The sequence below is a fragment of the Solanum tuberosum genome, unplaced genomic scaffold (genome assembly GCF_000226075.1).
Source record: "Solanum tuberosum cultivar DM 1-3 516 R44 unplaced genomic scaffold, SolTub_3.0 scf00222, whole genome shotgun sequence".
Classification (NCBI taxonomy): Eukaryota; Viridiplantae; Streptophyta; class Magnoliopsida; order Solanales; family Solanaceae; genus Solanum; species Solanum tuberosum.
Window position 1 is genome coordinate 944,160 of NW_006239147.1, and position 14,024 is coordinate 958,183.

A 14,024-nucleotide genomic window follows, 5' to 3' on the forward strand; every position below is an offset into this window, starting at 1 on the left:
TAAAACTAAAGAACAAATATTCAATATTATTGTCATTCTTAGTGTTGAATTGATTTTCTTTATGCATTAGTATTAATTTGATTTTGATTTAAGCTTTATTATAATTATCAACATCTGTGGACTATAATCTTTATTGACCCATTCATAATTCTAAGTTTCAAACTTGAAATAATATATTAAAAAATAAAAATTATGAAAAAGTATAAGAAATATTTTAAAATTATATCAAAGTAAATATTTTTATGTATAAAATAAAATTTTAAAATTATATATATAATGTCGGATTGATTTGGTCTCGGGTTGGCTTTTTTTAGTTAAAACCAAACCAACCCAAATATAGTCGGGTTTTTTTTTTCAAAACCAAACCAAGTCAAACCAAACCACTAGTCGAGTTTTTTTTTCAAGTTGACTCGATTTGCGGTTTGATTTGGTTCGATTTTGTACACCCCTACCGATCAAATAGGAAGATGCCTAATTCCTACATAACTATCTCATACATAGCTAAAAAAATGTAATTAATTATTACATTAGTAATATCTATATTTATAACTAATGTCTGTATTATTAATATCAACCGCTCTGCTGCCTGCGCAGCAATCTAACTACCCCTCAATGTTTACCAACTAGTATTACTAATTTAATCAACTAGTCCAAATTTTATTAGTGTAGTCCATTTGACTTGGTCAATTCCTCTTTTTTTGTCTCATCATCAAGTTAACTCCCACTTAATATGTATTTTTCCATTTTTGTTTCCTGTTTGACCTGATACTCTCTGTATTTTTCCGATCTGCTTTTTTCTCCAAGATTTGAACTTTTCTTGTTTGGATTCATTGAGAAACGCTATGGGGTTTGTCCTTTCACCACTAAATAGGTACACTGATGGACTTTATTCTTGATCTCGACCACTCATTTTGGTACTCCATTTCTTTGAATTTCTCTATCTTTTTTTGGGATTTTGTAGCATTAATTTACGAATAGTCTTGGCTACTTGTTATGCTCAATCTTGATTGTTTAGGGTCTTGAAGAAATCTCTCCAAAAATCTGAGCTTTTTTTACTTTTTCACACTTTGCACTGTGAATTTGGCTAATTTTAGTATATTAGCAGATGGGTTCTGTACAAAATTCAGTTTATTATTGTTCAGTATCTAAAGGGGGTCAACTTATATATGCATATAATGGTGGAGATCATGAGACTGAGAATTTGGCTGCATTGTGTTTGGAAAGGGTTCCTCCTTTTCATAAATGGTATTTTCAAACTATGGTTAAGAAAACTTTTGGGTTTTTGATGGAAGATGAAGGGTATGTTTACTTTGCTATTGTAGATGAGGGTCTTGGTAATGATAAAGTTCTAAGGTTTCTAGAACAGTTAAAGGATGAATTTAGGAAAGTGGCGAAAAAGGGTTCTTGCTGGACTATGTCGAATCTAAATTCGATTTGTTTACAAGGAGAATTAGTTCCTGTTATTTCACCATGTAACAATGCTACTGGGAAAATTGTTGAGGGTGGTGATTCAACAAATGCCCTGTTGTTGGGAAAGCCAAGTAGACAAGAAAAGAAGAAAAGGAATGATCATGTAATTGCTATCAGAGATGCTGAGTTGGAGGAGGACCGAAACTCAACAGAAGTAGTAGATACGAACGATCAAGATACAGTAGTTATTCCAATTATGTCACAGAAAGAGTTGTGCTTGGTAAGGAACATAACAAGCTCTCAAAACTTCCAAAAGAAGTGGTGTCGCCATGTACGTGTTATCCTTGCCATTGATGTTGTGGTATGTCTTGTGTTGCTTGTGATCTGGTTAGTTATTTGTGAAGGTACAAAGTGCCTTCACTAAAGTTGTTCTGTTCTTACCTTATCTTAATGCTTGGAGCCAAGGAGGTTATTGTTCTAGCCTTTTGAAATACCTCAGCACAGTGTTGCATCGCGATAAGCATTTCCAAAGAAAGTGGATAATGAAATTAACAAATCAAGCAGCTGTCATACTTATATCAAGTCTAAGTTTCATTAAAGTATTGTTGGAAACTCATTTTTTGTAGAGGAATCACTTTGTTTATGGATAGAGTGTAGGGGATGCAGTAGATTACAACCGATGTGAGGTTCTTGTTGGCTATTCTAGTCGTCTGAAGTTTGTTGCAGCTTCATTGTTCCTCCTTGTATCTACCACATGAGTGCTTCATTTTAATACTTTTGTGTTCTTTTCCTATTGGATTGAGACGGGTCTAAGTGGAGAAATATGGAGCCGATCCCAACTAGCTTGGGGTTGAGGCATAGTAGTTTTTATTATTTTCCGTTGCCTCGTGTATATACAAATGCGTGGTTACATACAATTTTGGTACTTTTTTCTTCAGTTAAAAGTTTGCTTTGAAATAAAAAATACTCTACTGCATTTGTCTACTTCATGCAATGTGAACTATTCCTTCTCCATCTATAATAAGTCTGCTTGTTGTATAGCATTTTTTATGATCCCTTGAACATAACAAACAAAAATGTTTAAAGTCCTGGTAAAACAGTATCTTTCTACTCCGTGTGTCTTCCTTTATATCTTACTGTTGATGGGAAATTGCGCCCTTTACTTTGCTGGAGAAGTGCTGCGAGGAACATCTTGAGAATTGATTGATACTCTTCCACTTAGAATGTTCTACTTCTACGCACTTTCAGATAGTAATATTTGGCAAGGCAATCTTCTTTCAAGAATTCAAGTTCATGAACAATTAAAATATCGACAACAAAGGGATGTTATTTCTCTTTTCCCATCATACTTATTTGAACTAGTACTTAACTGATTTACGTGCTCTTTTTCTCTTGCACAAGTTATGTTGGCCTTTTAATTCTATGCACAATGAAACTATGTCTGTACTGGGAAAGAGGGAGTGAAGTTACTGAAAGTCATCTGTGTAAGTGCGCAAGTTGGCCCTGACACCATGGTTAATCCGGAAAAAAAAAAAAAAAAAAACTGATCAACCTGTATTTCTTGGATGCTCAAAAGTTACTAACTGAAGCAGAATATTGTATTGAGGGACATACCATGAAGAAAGGGGTTTATCAAGCCTCAATTAGTTGTTTAGTGTAAGTTTACTGTGAAGGTGACTTCTTGGACTTGATTTTACCTGAACACTAAACCTTTATTTTGTTGATACTTCAATTTTTTAATGTTTGTAGAATAGGCAGATGAATAATCATCAACTCAAAATCCAGTTAACTTGGCATATCTCTGTTTTCCCCTCGCTGGGAATCTCATGGCAATTAAGCTCAGAGGTACGCCAATTTTCATCGAGTTCCTTGAGATTTTGTCACAATTAGATGCATATGTAAGGCTTGAGAAGGATACCTTTTCATGTCATGTGAAGTTGTTAGAACCTATTTCAGTAACTCTTGCATTTTCCATTCAGCTCTTTAGCATCTTACTTCTGATAGACAGCACTCTACACAGTTTTGAGGGTTGATTTCTCACTTGATCAGTAATTAGTTATTATCTCAGAAAGTCTACTTTCTTCTTAATCCCGATATTCTACTACAAAGAAAGTGACTTTCTGAGATAACAATCTTTAATTGAGTGACCATCTGAGAAATCAACTCCAGTTTTGATGTTAAACTAAGCTACCTCTTCTTAAACTGTAGAGGAATTACACTATGAGTTTTGGTTGATTCATTACTCCTTGGTTGGAAAATATGTCTTATGTCTACGTTTTCTGTTTGATTATTCTGAGAAGTAGATATGCACAAATTGTTGTGGCAGTGTGCTAATCAATTTCTAAACAACTTAATTATAACTTCAGTTTCTAAAGAACTTATGTCTCGCCAGAGATAAGTTTAGTTGTTGAATGACAAATATTAAAAATCAGTTCATTTTAAGAGCAATTGTGCAATTTCAATGAAATATACATCAATTATTCCATAAATAGCGTTCACCGACCACTTTTCAGTCTATTTTTGAAAAATTATCATTGAGGTATATACATCAAAGGTCAATTGGGCTTCAACTACTTTCATAAATAGTGTCCATTGGCCATTTTTGAATCATATCTTCAAAAATTGTTTATTTGTATATTTTACACCTCGATATGTGAAAAAGGAAGAAGGAAAACTTGGATCACACTACCTCTAAAAAAACGTTTTGACTTATACAAACGCAATAATTACTCACAGCCCCAATATATATTTTTAGTATTAATAATACTGTCGTCATCTTCCTAGAAAATTCAAAATAGCTAAAATTGAAATGTCAACTCATGTCATGCCACGTGTTCAATCATATTATAAGGGAAGAAGGATAGAAAGTCTGCAAAAGAATATGCAAGTCAATACTCGATTCAACCCGTAGCGAGCAGTAAAACATACACCAATTTTGATGTTCTTACTCGGTATTTGATATTCATTTTGAGGTTCATTAATTTAGAGTTGTGTCGAAATGTCTCACTTTGGAGCTAGGTAAAATGCTTCTTATCAAAGGTGACTCTCTACTCAGAGCTCAATCTGAAATCTTTAGTTAGAAATGAAGAAATACTTATCATGATTGTAAAACATACATACAAATGCACGCGTGCTACATATATTATTATCAGTCGTAAGCAATTACTTTAAAAGATTCATGAGCCTGCAACTTGTACTACAATAATAATATGGCCAATCTGCTTTATAATTAGTTGAAAAGTTCAAACATCATCAGGATAACTAACTGTAATAAGTTTGTAACATATATTAGGAGACATTAAATAAGTACATCTAGATTTCCTTAAAGCTTGACTTGAATAAGGTTGTGTTTGGTATGACAATTTTTTATTTTTTTTAATAATTGTGGTATGTTGAGCGCTATTTGTGTGCACTTTGATTAGTTTCAGGAGATACGTGTCACCTTTCACCATTAACAGGTATCAGGTAACATGGAAGTTGATGATTAATTTTCTTTAAAATGTTTGCTAAGCTCATATTTTAGCGTGTGGTTGATTATCAAATTAAAAATCATTTTTTTATATAGAAATTAGTTATGCAAGATTTAGTTATTCCATCTTTATCATGCATAATATAATAAACATAAATTTTTCTTTTAACTTATACATGTACTCTCTAATCTCTATGTTTCAATTTGTTTGTATTATTTTGATTTGATATGGAGTTTAAAAAAGTAAAGAAGAATTTTGAATCTTATACGTGGATTATGGTCTTACATTAAAGATGTATCAAATGTACCAAAATATCTTTAATCTTATAGTTGAAATTAAATAATTGCTAAAAAAAATAGAAGCATTATTTTTAAATGGATTAAAAAGGAAAGTAGGATAAATAAATTGAATCAAAGGTATTAGATATGCGGACTTCTAAACCGAACACCATATTAATTTTATACTAAGTAAAAGAGTACTGCCAAATGTTATAAGTATTACTTATGTAAAATGTAATACTCCTAACTAGCTACTAAAAAAGGACATGCATATTTTACTTCCTAACTAGCTACTAAACGATTACACTAATAATAATCAATATTTAAAAAAATAATCATAAAAACACTCTCCAATTTTCAATAGAATATCTAGTACCACGGGGACTGAAATATTTTTAAGTTCCCTGTTGTGAGATGCGAACCTAGAATTAAAATTTTGATTTTATGTGGTCCTGGTTTGTCATTTCCATAATTTATTTAATTAATCCTTGTGTTCAAAGCATATTGTTTGTACTTACTCTCAATTTATTTTTTACATACCACGTTTCACTTTATAAGATTCAATTTAACTAATTTTCTTCATCGTGCCAAACACACTCTAATTACGATAAAACTTGTGAAGAGTTTAATCAAAATTTCGAACAACACATCAAGAGATTTCAAGTCTACATTATTATGCTCATATTTCTATGTGTGTTGTGTGAAATACAGATAACTTGCTATGTATATGATATGATACTATAATACATGTATAATTTATAAACTATAATATATAGTAATAAATGAACAGAAAGGAAACGTATAGTTGAATGAATGAAATTAAATGAACTTCCTTAAGGTCTTCTCCTAACATGTGCGAAGCCCGAGCTATGGCGACTGCATCTCCAACTTTTATTCATATTATTATATTATCCCCTCCTATACTTTTTCGCTGTCATGCTTACTAAAAATAGTTGATCCAAAATAATTGTGATTTTAGAAAATTACAATAGATTTTAATTTTTAGCTAGTTTTCTTATTTATTTTCACTGAATAAATATGGGGAGTAATTAATCTATTGAAAAAGAAGAAATAACTTAGTCCAATTACCTTTTTAGTTAATATTTTTTTAAAAAAAACATACAAAAGAAAAACATGACAAGTAAAATAAAGAGATAAGTATTGAAAACACCCCTGAACTTGCGCAAATTATTAGTTTCATACCCAAACTATTGACGGCCTTAAAAACATCCCTCTACTTGACTAACTAAACTTAGATACACCCTCGATCTGTCACATGACATAACAAATGGTCTCAAACTCTTATAGCAGCATTAAATCTTAATAAAAAGCCAAGAGAAAAGTTGAAAACACCTCTAAACTTGGCGAGAGTTTAGGAGTGTGTTAATTTCTTGCATATTGCAAGATTGAGTGTTTATAAATTCAGTTAGTCAAGTAAAAAAGATATTTTTAAGCTATCAATAGTTTAAAGATAAAACTAATAATTTATGTCGAATTTATGGATATTTTCAATACTTCTCTCTAAAATAAATCGAAAGAAATACATGAAAAACCCTAAACCTAAACCTTGACCCGTGGATCCTACTTTTATTAAAAATATTAAACCCTGTTAATAATTCATAATTAAATATGGAGTTTGCGAATCCCGAGGAGGTTTTGTAGCTGTTTTTCGCTACAGTTTGCTTTAGAAACAATCAAACGTCCCGTTATTTATTTCGTCGGGATCATTTACGTATTTATTTATTTGTGCAAAAGTGCATGGCAAGTCTCCAAAATTGAAATTGAACCCGGAATTCATGCACCATACAAGTGATAAAGTGGATGCAAATATTGAGATTTTTTTATTATTTTTTTTTAATATTGAGATTATTCAACGCTTAAATCGAAGGTCGGTTTTTCCTTTATTTTTTTGGATCAATTTTGTCCGTCAGATTTTTGCATGGTTTGTAATAGTATAGAAATAACTTAATATTAAAATTACTTTTTTACCATCAAAAAATAATAATTTGTAGTCATACAAATAGTTAAGATTTGTATTAGATTACAAATTTCGTTCTTATATGTGCCTAATCAAACAATATCATATAATTTGGAAACAAAAATTAAAGTAATACACTTCCTCTGTCCAACAATACTTGTCAACTATTGACTTTGCACACTTCTTAAGAAACTATAAATAGAAGTTTAATTTTACTATATCAACCCTTTGAATATTATAAATACAATGTCTTGAAAAATGTAATAGAGAAATGACTATAATTATGAACTAAGTGTAAAATTATCCATTTATTTTATAAAGTAGACAATTATTGTTGGACATCCCAAAATATTATAATAGACATTGGACAACTATTGTTGGAAAGAGTGAGTAACTGATCATTTGTCTAATTTTAGGTGAACAAAGTTGATATTCAGTGAAATGGTCGCTCAAACTAGTAGTCTATTAAATGGAATAGCTAGCTAATTACGTGCAATTAGTTGGAAATTAACCGGTATTCATGCATGCATATATATATATATATATATATAATCCTATGTATATTTAGGCTTTAGCTAGCTAGTATATCAGTTGAATATTTGCTACTATGTCCCTAATTACTTGTCCACTTTTGAATTGACACACCAATTAAGAAAATAATAATTGACATAGTAAGTTTACCATTTTACCTGTATTAATTATGAAGTGGAATGAATTAAAAACTTAAAAATTTTCAAAAAAGTTTTACCTTTTTCAAAGTAATTAATTAAGGATATAATAGGTAAAAAAATTGTCTTTTCTTGATTTGTCAAAATGAACAAGTAATTAGGAACAACTAAAAAAGGAAATATTGACAAGTAATTAAGGACAGAGGGAGTATATTGCTTCTTATGCTCCCAATAACAGTAGCTAGAGCTAGCTGGCAAATTCCATGCAAATGATTGAATTCTTTTTCTGAAGGGATAAGAGACCTACGTACCTAGTCTACTTTAATGTATAGAGATTGTATTGTTGCGTAAATTCACATTTGCAACTTGATATAAGTGAAATAAGGACTATCGCCTTATATGCATGCGCGTGCGCATAGACAAATTTTGGGGGTTATCCTAGCGCGGATTTACTCTATAATGGGCGAGTGCAGTAGTGAATGCATTATTTTGTATTTGAAACCTTAAGGGAGTTCAAGGGATATATTCAAAATCCATATATACTTTATATGTACCGTGTAATTTTTTATTTAGGGGGTTCGAGTGAACACATGACAACCCCTAGATCTGCCCCAAGTTGGGTGGGATTAAACGAATTCAATAGCTTTCGACTCAAACGTTGTATATCATGTGTGTGTTTTCTTTCCAAAAAACCACACTTATTAATTAATAGGTACAAACATTAAGTACTTTTTTTGTAAGCAAATTATTTTTAGTCAACCAACCAAACTACTAATTAAGAATCTCTCACAAACAATAAGTTAACTCTAAACACAAAGAATTCAATGAATTGCGGGACTAGAAAATTCAGAGCCCATAAAATTTAAAAAATATTTCAATCCCCACATATGTTGTCCTATATTCTACATTCACTAACTTGCAATTTACTTAAGCTTTAAGAGTTTGCGCGGGCGGCGTTAACGGCCGTCAACTTTCCCTCCTCACATGAATTTCACAATACCTGATCGTTGACATTATATACTACAGTTGGAGAAAAAAAGCATATTATATATATATATATAAGGCCATTTCAATCAAAATTAAGAAAGCTCCAGCAACTGAAATACACAAACTTAAGAGATCGTGGGAATTAATAATCAAGAAGAAGATCAATCGAGTTTAACTATATGGCATCATCATCAAATGGTGGTGTTCCACCGGGGTTTCGATTTCATCCAACAGAGGAAGAGCTTCTTCATTATTACTTGAAGAAGAAGCTTTCATTTCATAAGTTTGATATGGAGGTTATCAGAGAGATTGACTTGAATAAGATTGAGCCATGGGAATTACAAGGTACGCACATATTATTATTAGCTACGGATTTAGTCGTTGTTGAATAACTTGTAGCTAATAGAATTTTTCAAATAATTCATCGCTAATCTATTTATATTGATGTTAATTATTAGCTACATAATTTATCCGTCCCTAAAGTAAATTTTCAATTAGTTATTGTTCAAAATTGATTTTAAAAATTGATTAGTTTAACACAAACTAATTCTCACCAAACAAATTATTTATCATTTGATAGTTTATATTCTTGGATAATTAAGTAAAACGAGATTAAAATTATAAAATATATAATCTCTCTTATTTAAAAGCTTTAAGTACTTATAAACAAATTATATTTTTATTTATTTAATTAAGGGAAAAAGGACAAATATATCCTCTGAACTAGCGTAAATGGTATGCAGATACCCTCCGTCATACTTTTGGAACATTGGTGCCCTTGCTGTAAAAAAACTAGAACATATATACCCTTTATACTAACAGACATACGTGTGTTATAATCTTATCCACCGTCCACCGACCCGACATAATATCGAATCGACGGATAAGATAGCACCATGTGTCCTTATTTAGTCTTCCATTGGAGTGAAGGGCATATATGCTCTAGTTTTTGGACGGCATGGACAACAATGTCCCAAAAGTATGACAGATGGTATCTGTATACCATTTACGATAGTTCATGGGTATTCCTTTTTTCTGTTTAATTAATTATATTTTCAACATGACTAGTGTGAATCGATATGAGACATGAATTTAAGTAGTAACTAGAGAAATGATTTGGTTATTTATGTGTTAATATTTGATGATAATTCAGAGAGGTGCAATATTGGATCGACGCCGCAGAATGAGTGGTACTTTTTCAGCCATAAGGATAGGAAGTACCCAACAGGTTCAAGGACAAACAGGGCAACAAATGCGGGGTTTTGGAAGGCTACAGGGAGGGACAAGTGCATAAGGAACAGCTTCAAGAAAATTGGTATGAGGAAAACCCTTGTGTTTTATCGAGGAAGAGCTCCACATGGACAAAAAACTGATTGGATTATGCATGAGTACAGACTTGAAGATGCTGACCAAAATCAAACTGTAAGTTAACATGAAATTAACTACGAAATTTATCGATTAATTTGCAGTTAAATAGCTTCGAGATAAATAGATTTTCTTATAATTTGGAACTATATGAAATTTTGTCACTATATGTATCTCCCTTTTCTACTTTCCCCTAAAATGGCCTCTCATCAAGGGGGAACAAAAAGAAAGGAGTTTGTTTTTTTTTTAAAATAATTTAAAAAGAAAAAGGAATTAAATTAATTACCAAAATAAACATATATATGATCTGCCTAGCTCAAAAAATTTACCAAGATATTCCATTGATAGAGCCACTCGAACTAAGACATGTACACCTTAATTCTTAATAAATTATTTTAATTAGATATTTTTTATTCAAATTTTGGAATTTTCTTTTGTATGTTTTTATTTGTCTTTTAGGTATTTAAGTTAGCAACCTAAGTCATTTTCTTTAACTATATCCATTCGCTTCAACAAAGCCGTAAAATACAAAAGTTTTTTCAAATTTGAACCGAAAGTGTCTAATTTAAATACTTTATTTAAATGTTTAATTAAAACATGATTCAGTTCAAGTGTCTAAAAAAAATATCCTAATAAATTTATGGTGCTGATTATATATTAACCCTAAAGAAAAACGAGTTGGTTGAAGTCTTTGCATGTCAATTGCATATATGCAAGCATGTGCGAGAAGTCAAAGTAAATAAATGATCCTTATAATAATGATTAATTAATTAGTGAATATTTTCTCGATGATTTGACTTTCTTATCACAAAATCTTTGACTGTGAGGAGTTCCCAGCTTACATGCATGCTTCTAGGAATTTGTTATCCATAATAAATTATCTCAGTTCAGCTGAATTCTTGAAATAGTACTGCAAGAGGCTAATAAATGAAACATACATGACATATTTTTAATATTTATATCTATTCTAATTATAGAAGTGTGTAATCATAATGTTATTTAAAAATTTAAATTATCACAAAGATCATATTTTTAATTGCTTAATTTCATTATGTCATAACGAAAATATCATTCTAAGAAAGTATATATACATGTCTCTTCATATGCAACCTGATCTTTTAAATTTTCATAAGCCAAATTATTAAAAAAATAAAGAATTAGCGACGAACAAAATTTTATATCTAAAAAAAATCCATATTAATCTCATTTAGCTAGGGATTAGTGACAAAGTATAAGAAAACTCAATTACCTATGAGCTTTTTAGCCACAATTAGCTAGAAATTACTGATAAATTTCGTAACTAATTTCATATTTTCTTATAGTAATCGTTATATATATCGTTGATTATGTTTTTTACAATATTATGTACTTTCCAAATGTATGTAGGAGGATGGCTGGGTGATATGTAGGGTATTCAAGAAGAAAAACCTCTTCAAAATAACTGGAAATGAGGCAGCCTCATCAAGCCATCACCACCACCAACCAACCAACAACTTCACACACAAAGACAATCATGATCATAGCCCATATCTACTACACCAATTACCACAACACCATGACTTAAACTATTCCCAAATCCCAGTTGCTACTACTCTGGCTCCACATGAGTACTATTCACACAACAACAACAACATTGAAGTAGCACAAAACTTGATCAAGTCATCATCACTGGGATATCATCATCATCATCATCATCCTCATGAATTCTCATCATCAGGCGCTGATCAATCAGCGCCTTGTGAGTCTGGCTTAGAAGTAGCAAGCAGTAATGATCATCAATGGGGAATTAATATTGATTCATCTAAAGTTGCATTAGGGATGGGATTTGAATCTAATCAAATCAATCATCAACTTCCTATGCGTGGAGAAATGGACTTTTGGAGTTATGGAAAATAATACACATGACACAACTATTAGTAATTCTTTGTAATAATATATATATTGACATTGAAAAGACATATATATATATATATATCAATTTATTAATTATACTTAGCTTGTTATTGTACCTGTACTATATATTATATTGGATGTATTCGGGGGGAAAATGTATGATTGATTGTATGTCCTCCTTATTTTATGTTAGTGATTTCTATATTGGAATGTAAATTTTCTTAAAAATCATCAATTTTATGATTTGAGAAATCAAACTAAATATTCAATCTATTGGTCTCTCACTACATCAAAAATGATTTATATATATAGTAGTAATTAATTAACGACAATAGTTTAATTAATATGTTTTTTTTAATTTATCCGTCAAAAATCCGCTCATCAAATTATAATCCGTCCAAATTTGTTTGAGTTGATTATTGATCTGCTTATTTATAAATTAGCTCAATTCATAAATTCATTATTTTTATTAATTCATTTTTTATATAATCATAATAAAGAAAAATAATAATTTTATAGAGTACTAAAAATAATAAAAGAAAAAAAAATTAAAACCTAGTTCATAAATATTGATTAATCTTATTATGTGACAAAAATTCAGTGGGAATTGAATTCAATAACTTACCTAAAATAACAGCTCCTGTTACCTAAAATAACCTAGTTCATTTGTTTTTTTTCTGCAGTTAACGGGAAAAAAAGTATCTTCAAAGATATTTTTAATCTTCTATAATTCAATATTACTAATTTGTTAAATCAAGTTAATTATAGGAGAAATGGCGCTTCAAAAAGTGGGGCACGTGGTCCTATAAAAATTAGAAATTGAAAATAATTAATTAAGGAAATAAAGTAACTTGAGAAGTAGTAATTAAGTAACTTTAGTTTGTTCAATTACGGTTATAGTAGTAATTTAGGAAATAAAGTAACTTGAGTGTGTTAAGTAATTTGAATTTTTTCCATTAGGGTTATAAGATGTGTATAAATAGATAACTATCTTTGTTTAGATTTCATAGTTCACATAATTAATTAGAATTAATGTCGAAGCCAATGGGAATACGTTTTCATCCTACTGATACGGAGCTAATCAACTATCTTAAGAAGTTTTTCAATGGCGAATTATCTTTGAATCAACAATGTCCTATCCAGTTTGCGGATATATATGGAGATCAACCACCATGGGAGATATTTGGAGCTAATTCTGAAGAGAAGTTTCGTTACTTTATTACTCCTTTGAAGAAGCGGAAGACTGAATATAAAAGGTTTTCTCGAATTTGTGCTAAAGGGACGTGGAAAGGGCAAACCGGGGAACATCTTATAAGGAGGAATCGTACGACGCCTGTGGTAGGATTTAAGAGAAATTTCAAGTTTGAAACAAGTGAGTGTGGCCAAGATAAAACCTGGTTGATGGTAGAATATCATGTCGCGGATAGTTTCTTTAAGGAAAATAATCATATTCTTAAAGAAGATTTTGTAGTGTGTAGAATAAAGAAGAAAATGAATAAAGAGAAGAACGTGGATCATGTTATGGAGGAACAAGATGGAGATGTTGCGGGAATTCTTGATCCTATGTTGCTTGAACCTAATCATAATAACGACTACTCCACAACGGAAGATCAAGTTAGGGTTTGTGATGAACAAGAGGCTACAACTTCCTCTTTGCATGGAGATCAAAACAGTACTACAATGGAGAAGAGAGAGACAACGTTGGAAGTACAAGAAGGCCACGGAGTTGAGGATATTAGAAGCAATGAATTTCAGGAAGAGATGTATAGAACATTTGAGGACATTCCTGTTGATATTCCTGATGATTGGTTGCAGAATTCACACGTTCTACAAGATATATAATACACATCAAAATATTTATATACTTAATTCATTAAATGGATTATGCAGTTAAAAAGAATTATTGTATATAGTTCAATTCACAATTTGTCAATTATTTTTCTTACGGAGTACTTTTTAGATGTTAACTGTTGCA

General features: G+C 30.8%; 2 protein-coding genes across 2 annotated transcripts; both read left to right on the forward strand.

Annotated features, from left to right (window-relative positions):
• Nucleotides 1-727: 727 nt before the first annotated feature.
• LOC102580778 (probable VAMP-like protein At1g33475) lies at nt 728-2,397 on the forward strand. The gene has a single exon (XM_006356475.2). It carries the CDS (start codon nt 1,106-1,108, stop codon nt 1,832-1,834), a length of 729 nt encoding a protein of 242 aa, XP_006356537.1. The 5' UTR covers nt 728-1,105; the 3' UTR covers nt 1,835-2,397.
• A 6,507-nt stretch (nt 2,398-8,904) lies between these two features.
• On the forward strand, nt 8,905-12,059 carry LOC102593713 (protein BEARSKIN2-like). Its single transcript, XM_006356509.2, has 3 exons — nt 8,905-9,136; nt 9,945-10,213; nt 11,543-12,059. Exons 1-3 carry the CDS (start codon nt 8,971-8,973, stop codon nt 12,050-12,052), a joined length of 945 nt encoding a protein of 314 aa, XP_006356571.1. The 5' UTR covers nt 8,905-8,970; the 3' UTR covers nt 12,053-12,059.
• Nucleotides 12,060-14,024: the final 1,965 nt, after the last annotated feature.